Genomic DNA, 19949 nt, shown 5'->3' with positions numbered 1-19949 from the left:
CTATTTTCAGGTCTCTCCAGAGATGTTCGATTGGGTTCAAGTCTGGGCTCTGGCTGGGCCACTCAAGGACATTCAGAGACTTGTCCGGAAGCCACTCCTGTATTGTCTTGGCTGTATGCTTGGCATTCAGGCCAAAGAGTTCAATCTTGGTTTCATCAGACCAGAGAATTTTGTTTCTCATGGTCTGAGAGTCCTTTAGGTGCCTTTTGGCAAACTCCAAGCGGTCTGTCATGTCCCTTTTACTGAGGAGTGGCTTCCATCTGGCCACTCTACTATAAAGGCCTGATTGGTGGAGTGCTGCAGAGATGGTTGTCCTTCTGGAAGGTTCTCCTGTCTCCACAGAGGAACTCTGGAGCTCTAGCAGAGTGACCATTGGGTTCTTGGTCACCTTCCTGACCAAGACCCTTCTCCCCCGAATGCTCAGTTTGGCCGGGCGGACAGCTCTAGGAAGAGTCTTGGCGGTTCCAAACTTCTTCCATTTAAGAATGATGGAGGCCACTGTGTTCTTGTGGACCTTCCATGCTACAGAAATGTTTTGGTACCGTTCCCCAGATCTGTGCCTCGACACAATCCTGTCTCAGAACTCTACGGACAATTCCCTCGACCTCATGGCTTGGTTTTTGCTCTGACATGCACTGTCAACTGTGGGACCAAATCACGTCCAATCAATTGAATTTACCACAGGTGGACTCCAATCAAGTTGTAGAAACAACTTAATGGAAACAGGATGCACCTGAGCTCAATTTGGTGTGTCATAACAAAAGGTCTGAAAACTTATGTAAATAAGGTATTTCTGTTTTTTATTTTTAATACATTTGCAAACATTTTTAAAAACCTGTTTTTGCTTTGTCATTATGGGGTATTGTGGGTAGATTGATGAGGGAAAAATGTAATACATTTCATAATAAGGCTGTAATGTAACAAAATGTGGAAAAAGTGAAGGGGTCTGAAAACTTTCCAAATGCACTGTATGTTAGTACTGTCACACCCTGATCTGTTTCACCTGTCTTTGTGTTTGTCTCCACCCCCCTCCAGGTGTCACCCATCTTCCCCATTATTCCCTGTGTATTTATACCTGTGTTCTATGTTTGTCTGTTGCCTGTTCGTCTTGTCTTGCCAAGTCAACCAGCGGTTTTTCCCAGCTCCTGTTTTTCCTAGTCTCTCTTTTCTAGTCCTCCTCGTTCTAACCTTTTGCCTGCCCTGACACTGAGCCCGCCTGCCTGACCGTTCTGCCTGCCCTGACACTGAGCCCGCCTGCCTGACCGTTCTGCCTGCCCTGACACTGAGCCCGCCTGCCTGACCGTTCTGCCTGCCCTGACACTGAGCCCGCCTGCCTGACCGTTCTGCCTGCCCCTGACACTGAGCCCGCCTGCCTGACCGTTCTGCCTGCCCTGACACTGAGCCCGCCTGCCTGACCGTTCTGCCTGCCCTGACACTGAGCCCGCCTGCCTGACCGTTCTGCCTGCCCTGACACTGAACCCGCCTGCCTGACCGTTCTGCCTGCCCCTAACACTGAGCCCGCCTGCCTGACCGTTCTGCCTGCCCTGACACTGAGCCCGCCTGCCTGACCATTCTGCCTTCCCTGACACTGAGCCCGCCTGCCTGACCGTTCTGCCCACCCTGACACTGAGCCCGCCTGCATGACCGTTCTGCCTGCCCCTGACCTCGAGCCTGCCTACCGCCCTGTACCTTCTGTACTCTGACCTGGTTATGAACTCTTACCTGTCCTCGACCTGCCTCTTGCCTGCCCCTCGTTGTTCAATAAATATCAGAGACTCGAACCATCTGCCTCCTGTGTCTGCATCTGGGTCTCGCCTTGAGTCGTTATATGTTGGTACTATGGATACTGGTACTATAGATACTGGTACTATGGATACTGGTACTATGGATACTGGTACTATAGATACTGGTACTATGGATACTGGTACTATGGATACTGGTACTATAGATACTGGTACCATGGATACTGGTACTATAGATACTGGTACCATGGATACTGGTACTATAGATACTGGTACTATAGATACTGGTACTATGGATACTGGTACTATAGATACTGGTACTATAGATACTGGTACTATGGATACTGGTACTATAGATACTGGTACTATGGATACTGGTACTGTAGATACTGGTACTATAGATACTGGTACTATAGATACTGGTACTATGGATACTGGTATTATAGATACTGGTACCATGGATACTGGTACTATAGATACTGGTACCATGGATACTGGTACTATAGATACTGGTACTATAGATACTGGTACTATGGATACTGGTACTATAGATACTGGTACTATAGATACTGGTACTATGGATACTGGTACCATGGATACTGGTACTATAGATACTGGTACCATGGATACTGGTACTATAGATACTGGTACTATAGATACTGGTACTATGGATACTGGTACTATAGATACTGGTACTATAGATACTGGTACTATGGATACTGGTACTATAGATACTGGTACTATGGATACTGGTACTATAGATACTGGTACTATAGATACTGGTACTATGGATACTGGTACTATAGATACTGGTACTATGGATACTGGTACTGTAGATACTGGTACTATAGATACTGGTACTATAGATACTGGTACTATGGATACTGGTACTATAGATACTGGTACCATGGATACTGGTACTATAGATACTGGTACCATGGATACTGGTACTATAGATACTGGTACTATTGATACTGGTACTATGGATACTGGTACTATAGATACTGGTACTATAGATACTGGTACTATGGATACTGGTACCATGGATACTGGTACTGTAGATACTGGTACTATAGATACTGGTACTATGGATACTGGTACTATGGATACTGGTACTATAGATACTGGTACTATGGATACTGGTACTATGGATACTGGTACTTTAGATACTGGTACTATGGATACTGGTACTATAGATACTGGTACCATGGATACTGGTACTGTAGATACTGGTACTATAGATACTGGTACTATGGATACTGGTACTATGGATACTGGTACTATAGATACTGGTACCATGGATACTGGTACTGTAGATACTGGTACTATAGATACTGGTACTATAGATACTGGTACTATGGATACTGGTACTATAGATACTGGTACTATGGATACTGGTACTATAGATACTGGTACTATGGATACTGGTACTATGGATACTGGTACTTTAGATACTGGTACTATGGATACTGGTACTATAGATACTGGTACCATGGATACTGGTACTGTAGATACTGGTACTATAGATACTGGTACTATGGATACTGGTACTATAGATACTGGTACTATGGATACTGGTACCATGGATACTGGTACTATGGATACTGGTACTATGGATACTGGTAGTATAGATACTGGTTCTATAGATACTGGTACTATGGATACTGGTACCATGGATACTGGTACTATGGATACTGGTACAATGGATACTGGTAGTATGGATACTGGTTCTATAGATACTGGTTCTATAGATACTGGTATTATGGATACTGGTATTATGGATACTGGTTCTATAGATACTGGTAGTATAGATACTGGTTCTATAGATACTGGTACTATGGATACTGGTACTATAGATACTGGTTCTATAGATACTGGTATTATGGATACTGGTTCTATAGATACTGGGTATTATATGTTAAAGTCCTACTATGGGTATAGAGGAAACACACAGAGGCAGAATAAATGGTTTTAAATCCATTCTAATTTATCATTTGAATCCAGTTTAAACCTTTGCAATTCACTGTCAGGTGAGACTCAAATCTTAAGAAGCTTGGTTGTTGTATTTTAAAACTGCTATGTTTAATCGCTGTTTTGGGCACCATTTTCTTTCCGTTTGCCAAGTTCTAATTCCAATCTATTTGACTAACGATTGTAACTGCAATTCAAATATCATTAATTGAGTAATAATTGTAACTGTAATTCAAATATCCTTAATTTAGTAATGACAAAACTGCAATTCAAACATCATTAAATGAAACGTGTTGAACTGGTCGTGGTTGTCTATCTTCTGAGTCGGTATGCCAAACATTCAATCTGATTATCTTAAGTCTGTGTCACTGATGTAATAGGATATTAAGAGCTGATGTGTATCTGTCATTAAAGACACAATGACTCCTATAATGGCTGCTGATGGCTGATGGCTGATGGCTGTTACACACACTAATGGAGCCTATAAGATCACTGAGAATGAATCCCTAAAGGTTTGTTACTAAGTTCACCCAGCAGCACAACTCTAGAACAATACAGTGAGTGAACGATGTGCTGTAAAGACATTACCTTTAGTTCATAATTACAGCATTAGCGTTTAATTACAGCATTAGCGTTTAAGTTTAACACATGCACCATCCCAAAAATGATATATACACAACAAAAATATAAACGCATAAATGTAACAGTTTCAAAGATTTTACTGAGTTACAGTTCATAAACTCAGCAAAAAAATAAATGTTCTCTCACTGTCAACTGCGTTTATTTTCAGCAAACTTAACGTGTAAATATTTGTATGAACATAACAAGATTCAACAACTGAGACATAAACTGAACAAGTTCCACAGACATGTGACTAACAGAAATGGAATAATGTGTCGCTGAACAAAGAGGGGGTCAAAATCAAAAGTAACAGTCAGTATCTGGTGTGGCCACCAGCTGCATTAAGTACTGCAGTGCATGTCCTCCTCATGGACTACACCAGATTTGCCAGTTCTTGCTGTGAGATGTTACCCCACTCTCCCACTCTTCCACCAAGGCACCTGCAAGTTCCCGGACATTTCTGGGGGGAATGGCCCTAGCCCTCACCCTCCGATCCAACAGGTCCCAGACGTGCTCAATGGGATTGAGATCCAGGCTCTTCGCTTCCCATCTCCTCAGAATTGTGTACGTGAATCCGCGTTTCTAAGTTTTCATAACTGTGACCTTAATTGCCTACCGTCTGTAAGCTGTCAGTGTCTTAACGACCATTCCACAGGTGCATGTTCATTAATTGTTTATGGTTCATTGAACAAGCATGGGAAACAGTGTTTAAACCCTTTACAATGAAAATCTGTGAAGTTATTTGGATTTTTACGAATTATCTTTGAAAGACAGGGTCCTGAAAAAGGGACATTTCTTTTTTTGCTGAGTTTATAAGGAAATCAGTGAATTGAAACAAATGCATTAGGCCCTAATCTATGGATTTCACATGACTGAGAATACAGATATGCATCTGTTGGTCAGATACCTTAAAAAAAGTAGGGGTGTGGATCAGAGAACCAGTCAGTATCTGGTGTGACCACCATTTGCCTCAAGCAGTGCGACACATCTCCTTCACATAGAGTTGGTCAGGCTGTTGATTGTGGCCTGTGGAATGTTGTCCCACTCCTCTTCAATTGCTGTGCGAAGTTGCTGGATATTGGCGGGAACTGGAACACGCTGTCGTACACGTCAATCCAGAGCATCCCAAACATGCTTAATGGGTGACATGTCTGGTGAGTATGCAGGCCATGGAAGAACTGGGACATTTTCAGCTTCCAGGAATTGTGTACAGATCCTTGCGACATGGGGCCGTGCATTATCATGCTGAAACATGAGGTGATGGCGGTGGATGAATGAGAAGACAATGGGCCTCAGGATCTCATCACGGTATATCTGTGCATTCAAATGCAATTGTGTTTGTTGTTCGTAGCTTATGCCTGCCCATAACATAACCACATCGCCAAAATGGGGAACTCTGTTCACAACGTTGACATCAGCAAAATGCTCGACCACACGACACCATACACGTGGTCTGTGGTTGTGAGGCCTGTTGGGCCTACATTAAACTATCTGACAACAGCTCTGGTGGACATACCTGTAGTCAGCATGCCAATTGCACGCTCCCTCAAAACTTGAGACATCTGTGGCATTGTGTTGTGTGACAAAATTGCACATTTTAGAGTGGCCTTTTACTGTCCCCAGCACAAGGTGCACCTGTGTAATGATCATGCTGTTTAATCAGCTTCTTGATATGCCACAACCTGTCAGGTGGGCAAAGGAGAAATGCTCACTAACAGAGGTGTAAACAAATTTGTGCACAACATTTGTGCAAAATAAGCTTTTTGTGCGTATGGAACATTTCTGGGATTTTTTATTTCAGCTCATGAAACATGGGACCAACACTTTACATGTTGCGTTTATATTCATGTTCAGTATATATTATTAATTAATACTGACTAAGACGTGCTGAAGTTAAACCTTATTGACAAGATATTCGTAGAGGTTATAACTTAAAATTGACAGGTTCATGATTTAAAAAAAAAAAAGCAACATCAAAACATTTTTATCTAATTAAATCATGGTGATGTCACAGGCAGCTCAGAATGCCATTAATAAGAGGTTCTGAGTTCAAATCCCAGGTGATGAATATCAATTACTGTATAAATAAACATGTACAATGACAATGTGTGTGAAATATGTACGTTGAAAACATTGTTTGTTAAAAGCAGTGTGTGTAACTAGTTCCACATCCTTCTCTAGGTAAAATGGACAAATTATAATTTGTAGTTAAATGAACATATGAGAGAAGTAAACACATCTTTTTAAGTTGACTGAATTTGGACTATTTACAGTGCCAGTCAAAGGTTTGGACACACCTACTCATTCATGGGATTTATTGATTTTTTTTTACTATTTTCTACATTGTATAATAATATTGAAAACATCAAAACTATGAAATAACACATGTAGTAACCAAAAAAAGTATTAAACAAATCCAAAAATATTTTATATTTGAGATTCTTCAAAGTAGTTACCCTTTGCCTTGATAACAGCTTTGCACACTCTTGGCATGGTGTTAAACTGGGACAAGCTATTCAATCCTGGTGTTAAACAGAGACAAGCTATTAAATCCTCAACAAGCTTTACAACCCCGGAAAGGCCCAGGGCAGTATAGGGATGAGGAGATGGGAAATGGAAAGGCCCAGGGCAGTATAGGGAAGAGGAGATGGGATATGTTTTCCAAAAGCTATTTAACTCTGGAACAAAAAAGGTCTTGTTGGAAACAGGTGATAATATCTGATCACCTTCCAGTTGAGCGTCCTGTCCAGAGTGGGTACATCAAGCTGCCTCAAGCTACTGAAACAGGAGATAGCCTGCCCCTACGGGCCATTCTGGCTCGGACAAGGCTCGCTTGCTTTTCAGTTAACTGAACAAATGACACCAAGAGACAAAAATGAAAGCCTCTTTCTAACAAAAGCCGTAAATTGGGGGAATTATAACTGTGACTGAATGAAAATACTACATCCTTTCACATAGCGTCTCCGACATCTCTATGACATCAGATATACAACACCTAACGTTTCTGTTTTGTAAACCTGTTTAAACGACACCAAGAGACACAAATAAAGCCTCTTCGGACAACTATGACAATAGCACCATATATTTAGAGAATTAGAACTGGTAACTTTTGAAATTAGAACTTTTGTATGGTCTCACTGACATCCACACAATCTCTCTGTCTGACATCCAGACAGACAGACAGACAGACAGACAGACAGACAGACAGACATCCCTACAGACAGACATCCCAACAGACAGACAGACAGACAGACAGACAGACAGACAGACAGACATCCCAACAGACAGACAGACAGACAGACAGACAGACAGACAGACAGACATCCCTACAGACAGACATCCCTACAGACAGACAGACAGACAGACAGACATCCCTACAGACAGACATCCCTACAGAGACATCCCTACAGACAGACAGACAGACAGACAGACAGACAGACAGACAGACAGACAGACAGACAGACATCCCTACAGACAGACATCCCTACAGAGACATCCCTACAGACAGACAGACAGACAGACAGACAGACAGACAGACAGACAGACAGACAGACAGACAGACATCCCTACAGACAGACAGACAGACAGACAGACAGACAGACAGACAGACAGACAGACATCCCTACAGACAGACATCCCTACAGAGACATCCCTACAGACAGACAGACAGACAGACAGACAGACAGACAGACAGACAGACAGACAGACAGACAGACATCCCTACAGACAGACAGACAGACAGACAGACAGACAGACAGACAGACAGACAGACAGACAGACATCCCTACAGACAGACATCCCTACAGACAGACAGACAGACAGACAGACAGACAGACAGACATCCCTACAGACAGACATCCCTACAGAGACATCCCTACAGACAGACAGACAGACAGACAGACAGACAGACAGACAGACAGACAGACAGACAGACAGACAGACAGACAGACAGACAGACAGACAGACAGACAGACAGACAGACAGACAGACAGACAGACAGACAGACAGACAGACAGACAGAGGAATGTAATATATGTCTGTTTGGTCAACAAGAGAAAAGAAACTAAGCACCTTAGTGTGAAATATACCTGGTGCTGAGAGGGAGCAGTGAAGGCATGAAGAGAAGCCAACCACTGTGTCCCAAATGGCACCCTATTCCCTATGTAGTGCACTCCTTTTGTCCAGAGCTCTAAGAATAGGATATAGGAATAGGGTGACATTTCAGACACAACCTAAATCAAATCAAATATCTCTGTTCTATTCTTTAGTTGAAACATCGTTGTTCTATTCATTAGCTGAAACATCGTTGTTCTATTCTTTAGTTGAAACATCGTTGTTCTATTCATTAGCTGAAACATCGTTGTTCTATTCTTTAGTTGAAACATCGTTGTTCTATTCTTTAGTTGAAACATCGTTGTTCTATTCTTTAGTTGAAACATCGTTGTTCTATTCTTTAGTTGAAACATCGTTGTTCTATTCATTAGCTGAAACATCGTTGTTCTATTCTTTAGCTGAAACATCGTTGTTCTATTCTTTAGTTGAAACATCGTTGTTCTATTCTTTAGTTGAAACATCGTTGTTCTATTCATTAGCTGAAACATCGTTGTTCTATTCTTTAGCTGAAACATCGTTGTTCTATTCTTTAGTTGAAACATCGTTGTTCTATTCTTTAGTTGAAACATCGTTGTTCCATTCATTAGCTGAAACATCGTTGTTCCATTCATTAGCTGAAACATCGTTGTTCTATTCATTAGTTGAAACATCACTCATTAGAGAATCTAATCTGATTACCAACCAGTACAAATAGATGTTCTGCTGTGGGCAAACTCAGCAAATCAACGGCAGCTCGCCCAAATAGAGGCCAAGCAGAGTGGAAAAGAAGGACATCCATTGTATTCACATGGGCTCATCCTTTCATGGGCTCATCCTTTCATAGGCTACATCCCAAATGGCACCCTATTCTCTTTGTAAAGCCTTACTTTCCCTATGGCCCTGGTCAAAAGCAGTGCACTATGTAGGGTATAACTTGGGACTAGACCATTGAGAGAGAGAGAACCATTTACATAATCATAACACTATCAAACTATTTTGATTGGTTTTGAGGCCACCATTTATGACAGGGCCATCTTGTAGCGCTACTAAAACAAGTGTTTTTGGCGCCACAGATGTCTCAAGTTTAGAGGTAGCGTGCAATTGACATGCTGACTGCAGGAATGTCCACCAGAGCTGTTTCCAGAGAATTGAATGTCCATTTCTCTACCATAAGCCACCTCCAACATCTTTTTAGAGAATTCTGCAGCACGTGCAACCGGCCTCACAACCGCAAACCATGTTAAACCATGCAAGCCCAGGACCTCCACATCCGGCTTCTTCACCTGCGGGATCGTCTGAGACCAGCCATCCCGGACAGCTGATAAAACTGTTGGTTTGCACACCCTAAGAATATCTGCACAAATCTGCGTGCTCGTCGTCCTCACCAGGGTCTTGACCTGACTGCAGTTTGGCATCGTAACCAACTTGAGTGGGCAAATGCTCACCTTCAATTGCCACTGGCTCTTCACAAATGAATGCGGGTTTCAGCTGTACCAGGCAGATGGTGTTCTGTGGATGAGCGGTTTGCTGATGTCAACGTTGTGAACAGAGTGGTGGGTGGTGGGGTTATGGTATGGGACCCATGGTGGAGGTGGGGTTATGGTATGGGACCCATGGTGGAGGTGGGGTTATGGTATGGGACAGGCATAAGCTACGGACAACAAACACAATTGCATTTTATCGATGGCAATTTGAATGCACAGAGATACCGTGATGAGATCCTGAGGTCCATTGTCGTGCCATTCATCCGCCGCCATCACCTCATGTTTCAGCATGATAATGCACGGCCCCATGTGGCATGGACCAATATCCAGCAACTTCACACAGCCATTGAAGAGGAGTGGGACAACATTCCACAGGCCACCAATCAACAGCCTGATCAACTCTACGTGAAGGAGATGTGTCGCGCTGCAGGAGGTAAACGGTGGTTTTCTGATCCACTCCACTACTTTTTGTTTAAGGTATCTGGGACCAACAGATGCATATCTGTATTCCCAGTCATGTGAATTGACTGATTTCCTTATATGAACTGTAACTCAGTTAAATCCTTGAAATTGTTGCATGTTGCGTTTATATTTTTGTTCAGTGCAAGTTAATATCACTAGCGCTATTGAAAAGCTCCACGCTTGGTTTAATACGGTGGTAAAGTATGTTTAGCTTGGTCATAGAAATAATTATCTCATATCTGAAACACTGATGGGAATGAAGGAGAAAGAGAGAGAGACACAACCCATATTTATATTTATTTATTTTCCCTTTTGTACTATTTACACATCGTTACAACACTGTATATGGCCATAATATGACATCTGAAATGACTCTATTCCTTTGGAACTTCTGTGAGTGTAATGTTTACTGTACATTTTATATTGTTTATTTCACTTTTGTTTATTATCTATTTCACTTGCTTTGACAATGTAAACATATGTTTCCCATGACAACAAAGCCCCTTAAATTGAGGGAGAGGGGGAGAGAGAGACAGACAGACAGAGAGAGACAGAGAGAGAAAGAGAGAGAGAGAGTGAGTGAGACAGAAAGAGAGAGAGAGACCGACAGAGATAGAGAGCGAGACAGAGCGAGAGAGCGAGACAGAGAGAGAGAGCGAGACAGAGAGCGAGACAGAGAGAGAGACAGAGAGAGAGCGAGAGAAAGAGAGAGAGACCGACAGAGATAGAGAGAGCGAGACAGAGCGAGAGAGCGAGACAGAGAGAGAGAGCGAGACAGAGAGCGAGACAGAGACAGAGACATCGAGAGAGCGAGAGAAAGAGAGAGAGACCGACAGAGATAGAGAGAGAGAGCGAGACAGAGCGAGAGAGCGAGACAGAGAGAGAGAGCGAGACAGAGAGCGAGACAGAGAGAGAGACAGAGAGAGAGCGAGACAGAGAGAGAGAGCGAGACAGAGATAGAGAGAGCGAGACAGAGCGAGAGAGCGAGACAGAGAGAGAGAGCGAGACAGAGAGCGAGACAGAGAGAGAGACAGAGAGAGAGCGAGAGAAAGAGAGAGAGACCGACAGAGATAGAGAGAGAGAGCGAGACAGAGCGAGAGAGCGAGACAGAGAGAGAGAGCGAGACAGAGAGAGAGACAGAGAGAGAGCGAGACAGAGAGAGAGAGCGAGACAGAAGAGAGAGAGGAGAGCGAGACAGAGAGAGAGCGAGACAGAAGAGAGAGAGAGCGAGACAGAGAGAGAGAGAGGGCGAGACAGAGAGAGAGAGAGGGCGAGACAGAGAGAGAGAGAGGGCGAGACAGAGAGAGAGAGAGAGCGAGACAGAAGAGAGAGGGCGAGACAGAGAAGAGAGCGAGACAGAGAAGAGAGCGAGACAGAGAGAGAGCGAGACAGAGAGAGAGCGAGAGAAGAGAGAGAGACCGACAGAGATAGAGAGAGAGAGCGAGACAGAGCGAGAGAGCGAGACAGAGAGAGAGAGCGAGACAGAGAGCGAGACAGAGAGAGAGACAGAGAGAGAGCGAGACAGAGAGAGAGAGAGGGCGAGACAGAGAGCGAGACAGAGAGAGAGACAGAGAGAGAGCGAGACAGAGAGAGAGAGAGGGCGAGACAGAGAGAGAGAGAGGGGCGAGACAGAGAGAGAGAGAGGGCGAGACAGAGAGAGAGAGAGAGCGAGACAGAGAGAGAGAGCGAGACAGAGAGAGAGAGCGAGACAGAGAGAGAGAGCGAGACAGAGAGAGAGCGAGACAGAGAGAGAGAGAGACACAGAGAGAGAGCGAGACACAGAGAGAGAGAGACAGAAAGAAAGAGAGAGACAGAGAGAGAGAGAATTCTTCACATTCACATCTGTATAAACCAAGGTTACAATACTATAGACAGGGTTACATCTGTATGAGGTTATAACACTATAGACAGGGTTATATCTGTATAAGGTTATAACACTATAGACAGGGTTATATCTGTATAAGGTTATAACACTATAGACAGGGTTATATCTGTATGAGGTTATAACACTATAGACAGGGTTATATCTGTATGAGGTTATAACACTGTAGACAGGGTTATATCTGTATGAGGTTATAACACTATAGACAGGGTTATATCTGTATGAGGTTATAACACTATAGACAGGGTTATATCTGTATGAGGTTATAACACTGTAGACAGGGTTATATCTGTATAAGGTTATAACACTGTAGACAGGGTTATATCTGTATGAGGTTATAACACTGTAGACATGGTTATATCTGTATGAGGTTATAATACTGTAGACATGGTTACATCTGTATGAGGTTATAACACTATAGACAGGGTTATATCTGTATAAGGTTATAACACTGTAGACAGGGTTATATCTGTATGAGGTTATAACACTGTAGACATGGTTATATCTGTATGAGGTTATAACACCATAGACAGGGTTATATCTGTATAAGGTTATAACACTATAGACAGGGTTATATCTGTATGAGGTTATAACACTATAGACAGGGTTATATCTGTATAAGGTTATAACACTATAGACAGGGTTATATCTGTATAAGGTTATAACACTATAGACAGGGTTATATCTGTATAAGGTTATAACACTATAGACAGGGTTATATCTGTATGAGGTTATAACACTATAGACAGGGTTATATCTGTATGAGGTTATAACACTGTAGACAGGGTTATATCTGTATAAGGTTATAACACTATAGACAGGGTTATATCTGTATGAGGTTATAACACTGTAGACAGGGTTATATCTGTATGAGGTTATAACACTGTAGACATGGTTATATCTGTATGAGGTTATAACACTGTAGACATGGTTATATCTGTATGAGGTTATAACACTATAGACAGGGTTATATCTGTATGAGGTTATAACACTATAGACAGGGTTATATCTGTATAAGGTTATAACACTGTAGACAGGGTTATATCTGTATAAGGTTATAACACTATAGACAGGGTTATATCTGTATAAGGTTATAACACTGTAGACAGGGTTATATCTGTATAAGGTTATAACACTATAGACAGGGTTATATCTGTATGAGGTTGTAACACTGTAGATTGTGTTTTTACATTCATTTTTATTTCTATTGGTTTTTCATTTTTTTTAATTGAAATTCAGTTTAGTTTCAGTTAATTTTCAGACCTGATTTGCTCATTTTTATTCAGTTATAATTGTATAAAGACATTTATATTTTGTTTTTATATAATTTTGTTTAGATTTTTAGTGTTAGTGACAAAAAGCATGCCAGGGAGGCTAGGAAACACAGTTGTGTTGTATAGTGGGGGTTTCAGTGATAGCTCAGATCATAGCCTAGGTTAGGTTTCAATCATAAAGTCAATCTCAATGTGACTTAGATTTAAATGGAATAGCACTGAGACTGGTGCAACAAATATGTTGGAAGGAAACTCTCTGTCACCCATGTTTACACAACTGAGGAGCACCAATCCAAAGCTTTTTAACGTGGAAGAAGAATCAAGTTAGCTACATAGCAAATTTTCCCCTGTTAGCTAGTGATAGTGAAAGGGGGATACCTAGTCAGTTGGAAAGGGGGATACCTCCACTCTAACCACTAGGCTACCTGCCGCCCCTCCACTCTAACCACTAGGCTACCTGCCTCCCCTCCACTCTAACCACTAGGCTACCTGCCGCCCCTCCACTCTAACCACTAGGCTACCTGCCGTCCCTCCACTCTAACCACTAGGCTACCTGCCGCCCCTCCACTCTAACCACTAGGGTACCTGCCGCCCCTCCACTCTAACCACTAGGCTACCTGCCGCCCCTCCACTCTAACCACTAGGCTACCTGCCGCCCCTCCACTCTAACCACTAGGCTACCTGCCGCCCCTCCACTCTAACCACTAGTCTACCTGCCGCACCCCTTGATGCTAGGTCTATTTGAAACATCACCATCTCCTGGCAGGATTTATTTAGCCGGCAGATTCAGTAGCTTGAAAACCCTCCAACATATAGGGATTTACAAGAGGGTCCTGGTCAAAAGTAGAGCCGCACTATATAAGAAATAAGGTTCACTTTCAGACGGACCCACTCACCTGAGAGAAGTTCAGTCCATTGAGTGGGTGACACTGCTCCTCCACCTTCTCCACGGCTCCTGTCCTCTTCCTCATTCTCTCTGCCTCCTGGGCCAGGTACAGATCCAACACCGGTACACCCCTCGTCTTGATGTCCGCCTCCGTCAACGAGTTCACCATCAACATCACCCAAACAGGCCTCTTCCTCTCCCAGTTCCCAGCTATTGCATTAAACAGGTAGTCAGCGTAGAGGCCTTTACCCCTCTGGTCAGGAGTCATCCACGACGGCATCATAAGCTTGACGTACTCCAAGTGCCTCTTGAGGCGTCCGTAGATGTCCCTGGGTAGAACATCCTGTAGGGTTCCCCCCTGGGGGAGGAGCTGGCAGCTGGTCAGGGCTGAGATGGTGTAGGGATCAGTCAAGTCCAGCTCCAAGTAAACCATGTTGCTCTCCTGGAAAGCCTTCTTGGAGTTCTCTGGGATAAAGTCCCAGACGCGCGTGTAAGGGACATGGATCGTGCCGTAGAAGTAGGACGGAGGGTTACGTTTGATGGTCCACAGGAAAGAGTTCAGATCACTTTGCTGCCGACGGTGAAAGAAGAAGAAAAAGAAACATGAGTGAATTAGTGTTATTATTACCAGGCTATTACATTTACATTTTACATTTTAGTCATTTAGCAGACGCCCTTATCCAGAGCGACTTACAGTAGTGAATGCATACATTTCATTTCATACATTTCATACATTATTTTTTCTGTGCTGGCCCCCCGTGGGAATCGAACCCACAACCCTGGTGTTGCAAACATCATGCTCTACCACATTAGTAGGAGGACCTGAGCCCTAGGACCATGCCTCAGGACTACCTGGCATGATGACTCCTTGCTGTCCCCAGTCCACCTGGCCGTGCTGCTGCTCCAGTTTCAACTGTTCTGCCTGCGGCTATGGAACCCTGACCTGTTCACCGGACGTGCTACCTGTCCCAGACCTGCTGTCCCAGACCTGCTGGAACCCTGACCTGTTCACCGGATGTGCTACCTGTCCCAGACCTGCTGGAACCCTGACCTGTTCACCAGACGTGCTACCTGTCCTAGACCTGCTGTTTACAACTCTCTAGGCTCAGCAGGAGCGGTAGAGATACTCTCAAAGATCGGCTATGAAAAGCCAACTGACATTTACTCTTGTGTTACTGACTTGTTGCATCCTCGACAACTACTGTGATTGTTATTATTTGACCATGCTGGTCATTTATGAACATTTGAACATCTTGGCCATGTTCTGTTATAATCTCCACCCGGCACAGCCAGAAGAGGACTGGCCACCCCTCATAGCCTGGTTCCTCTCTAGGTTTCTTCCTAGGTTCTGGCCTTTCTAGGGAGTTTTTCCTAGCCACCGTGCTTCTACACCTGCATTGCTTGCTGTTTGGGGTTTTAGGCTGGGTTTCTGTACAGCACTTTGAGATATCAGCTGATGTAAGAAGGGCTATATAAATACATTTGATTTGATTTGATTATTAAGGCCTATACTACCACATTAGTGTTATTATTACCAGGCTATATAACCACATTAGTGTTATTATTACCAGGCTATAAAACCACATTAGTGTTTTTATTACCAGGCTATAAAACCACATTAGTGTTTTTATTACCAGGCTATAAAACACATTAGTGTTATTATTACCAGGCTATAAAACCCCATTAGTGTTTTTATTACCAGGCTATAAAACCCCATTAGTGTTTTTATTACCAGGCTATAAAACCACATTAGTGTTTTTATTACCAGGCTATAAAACCCCATTAGTGTTATTATTACCAGGCTATAAAACCCCATTAGTGTTATTATTACCAGGCTATACTACCACATTAGTGTTATTATTACCAGGCTATAAAACCAAATTAGCGTTTTTTGGTCAACCCCAAACCTGATCATATAAAGTAATTTATGTGAACAATGGTCTTATGGCTGGCTGTGTGTGTGTGATGCCATTCACCAACTATGTCACTAAAGTTAAACTGGACAAACAAAGCATTTTAATGGGTAACCCTTCTAGAACAGACTTATAATAACCACAAACTAATAAAAGTTCTTATCCATTGCAAACAGACAGCAGGAACAGGGTGCCATTTAAATTGACTGAGACTGTTGATTCTAAATGTGGTTGGCTATTTGATTCTCGATAATAGACTGATCATGTCTTATTTACAGGTACACTGGACTAACACAATACACATCTGATATGAACTGCGCTCTCAGAGGAAATGGAAACTTTACAGGTTGAATGAATGAATGAACTAGCCAAAGAAAATAAAAAACTGGAAAAGACTGGAAGAATCATAACATAATTTATAGGCTGAAACTGGACAGCGGACATTCAAATAGTCCTACTCAAATCCCGGTTGATTTAAATACTGTTTCAATGTAGAGAAAAAGGGTATAATTTCCTTAGATGTAAGACTAATTATATTAGAGAGAACGTGATATGAGGGCACTTACTTTCTTATTGAGCTCGCAGTTAGAGGGCTCCCGGAGGCTCCATTGGTCGGTTCCTTTCACCAGCAGTATTAGGAACGCTTGAATAAATGTGACCCAGGAGACCAGCATCGTAACTCCAAACGTGCACGCTATTTTCACGTGTCGCAAGATGAAGCTACCCAAAAAAACAACTCGCTCCGGGGAAATTGACTAAATTAATTTCCCAATTTCAGTTCCATGGAAATAATAAGTCAAACACACCGACATATAGAATATCTACCTTTCTGCCGCCGGAAGAACTCATGTTTGAGTGAAATTGCTTTCAATAGTTAACTTGAGTGTTGTTTTTTTCCCCTCCTGGGAAAGCATTGACGTTATTTGGTGGCTATGTCGTCACGCTGTTTGCCTCATATCTGCTAATAAAGGTGCATGACCCGCGAGGGAAGCCGATAGTAGAATAGCCCTCAATAAGATCAATCAAATGTATATTTCCCGTTTTCTATAGCCCACTCACTCAGAGAAGCGAACAGACTGTGCACGATGAGTAACAGGTTATGTTCTGAACTAAAAACGACGTGCGCCGCGGGTTCCGAAATGAGCGGTGGATTTCATTCCTCCCTCGCTGCGATGTTGTTATACTTTCCAAACACAGGCCCGCAGATATAAATTAGTGTACAAGTACCGTTCGCAACACTTTATTTTAGAATCCGGTTGTCCAACTCCAAAGCGGCATCAACCGTACGCGAATCCTCTGAAGAAACGGGAGAAAACGTTCTTTACCGTGTCGTCTGTGTTTCCATAACTCCAGACTCCCCTCGTTACTCCCTCACAGTGTTGCTGGAGTGTGAGCATCTCTGTCAGGCATGGGGCATACCTACCCTCCTGCCTCCCCCTCCTCCCCCCTTACACACTCACGCTGTGCAATCTGATTGAACATCTCTCTCTCCGCAGGTCCGGGCGGGATATATAAGGAGCACACGCATTCACTTCAAAAGTCCAAACCGAGTCCGTTTGTTCTGTTCCTCCGGGCTTTTATCAAGGGGGCTTTCAAGGCATCCTGGACAGGGTTGTAGCGGAGTTGTCCAGAGATCACTCTCTCATCCCCCAACAGTAGGCTAGCTACATTCATAGTGGGACAAGTGATTTCACACCCAGGAATAGAATAAAACAAGTAAACAATTACAACGTATTGTAACGACCCTGGGTTTATAAGCGCGGAAATCGACTCTGCCGCTGGAGCATACTTTTGCGGCACAGTCGATAGCGCGCCGGACTTCGGGCTTGAAGGTCGAGGGTTCTAGACCTGCTCCCTGCCTGTTCATTACAGTATTTAGGTGACTGAAAATCAATACTGTTTTATTTTTCTTATAATTCCATATGTTTTACCTTTATTTAACCAGGAAGCCTAGTCCTAATTTATCAAATTGCAAATATTTATTATTACCATTATTATGGTAAATCACCGACTCCTTTATTGAGTGGGATAGAGATAACGGGCTGAATTGACTATTAGGAGGGCAAGCGGGGTTGTTTGGATTACCTTGTAGTTCCATAATGTCCTGCTAATGTCCTATCTGCTAAACCACCGCGACATTACCACCAGAATACACCCGCCGATGCCAACACCCCTGTTCTCAGAACATCCTGTCGCAATTATCACTCTCACAGCACACAGTTAAACAGCCTGTACGTTGATGTAAAGAGTAAAGAGACAGACGTCTATGTAAATTAAAATATTGTTTTTACTGAAAGACAGTTGGTTTGTTGGTAAATAAATCTCATGGTTACACAATAAAATCAACAGTACTATAAATTGTCTGGCGACGAGCGATAGCCACTGTAAAATGGTCCTCGGGTTTATAATGTCCTTCATGTCAATGGGAATTTATCAGACACATTTTCATTGATTTATTTTAAACATGTTTATTATGAAAGTGTATAAAACTATATACATAATGAACAAAAATGTAAACGCAACATTTAGTGTTGTTCCCATGTTCCATGTCCTGAAATACAAAATTCCAGAAATGTTCCATACACACAAAAAAAGCTTATTTCTCTCACAATCATTTTTTACATCCTTGTTAGTGAGCATTTCTCCTTTGCATTTCTCCTTTAGCCAAGATAATCCATCCACTTGACAAGTGTGGCATATCAAGAAGCTGATTAAACAGCATGATCATTACACAGGTGCACCTTGTGCTATTATGCCGTTTTGTCACACAACACAATGACACAGATGAGGGAGCATACAACTGGCATGCTGACTGCAGGAATGTCCACCAGAGCTGTTGCCAGATAATTTAATGTTAATTTATCTACTATAAGCCGCCTCCAACAGCGTTTTAGAGAATTTGGCGGTAAGTCCAACCGGTCTCACAACCGCAGACCACGTGTAACCACGACAGCCCAGGACCTTCACATCCGGCTTCTTCACCTGCGGGATTGTCTGAGGGGGGGGGCTCTGACCTCCAAGGCCCATTCTGAATGGACTGGAATTGAAATGGAATTGACCCCAAGCCTGACTAAAAGCCTAAATGATGTGGTATAATAGCTAGTTCTCCCTGATCGTCACATGTAGAATGGGTAGCAGCACCCTCTAGTGGCTCAACACAGTCCCTGAAAGAGATTCCCTTTCTTCCTATTTCATTTTACATCTGGAAACATGTCCTAAAATAAAGGTTGTTTTGTGCCAAGGTAGATATGATCATTTTATAATTTTTATTTATTGGCCCGTCCACCACCCCCTCTTCGGAGGACAAAGGCTACCCCTCAGCTACTCTCAGCCAATGCCAGCTCTCAACTACTCTCAGCCAATCCCACCCCTCAGCTACTCTCAGCCAATCCCACCCCTCAGCTACTCTCAGCCAATCCCACCCCTCAGCTACTCTCAGCCAATCCCACCCCTCAGCTACTCTCAGCCAATCCCACCCCTCAGCTACTCTCAGCCAATCCCACCCCTCAGCTACTCTCAGCCAATCCCACCTCTCAACTACTCTCAGCCAATCCCACCCCTCAGCTACTCTCAGCCAATCCCACCCCTCAACTACTCTCAGCCAATCCCACCCCTCAGCTAC

The 19949-nt window shown here is 43.1% G+C and overlaps 1 protein-coding gene across 1 annotated transcript in view; it reads right to left on the bottom strand.

Moving 5' to 3' along the window:
- LOC115160164 (metalloprotease TIKI1) overlaps window positions 1-17715 on the bottom strand; it is a 172242-nt gene extending 154527 nt beyond the window's left edge. The window contains exons 1-2 of the mRNA XM_029710539.1: window positions 16894-17715; window positions 14425-14985 (exon numbers count right to left, since the gene is read on the bottom strand). Of these exons, the coding sequence (XP_029566399.1) occupies window positions 14425-14985; window positions 16894-17001 (669 nt within the window). The 5' untranslated portion in view covers window positions 17002-17715. The remainder of the gene's footprint in view (window positions 1-14424; window positions 14986-16893) is intronic.
- Between the last annotated feature and the right edge of the window lie 2234 nt (window positions 17716-19949).

The sequence above is a fragment of the Salmo trutta genome, chromosome 23, assembly GCF_901001165.1.
Source record: "Salmo trutta chromosome 23, fSalTru1.1, whole genome shotgun sequence".
NCBI lineage: Eukaryota > Metazoa > Chordata > Actinopteri > Salmoniformes > Salmonidae > Salmo > Salmo trutta.
This window is presented reverse-complemented; position numbering and strand designations above follow the sequence as displayed.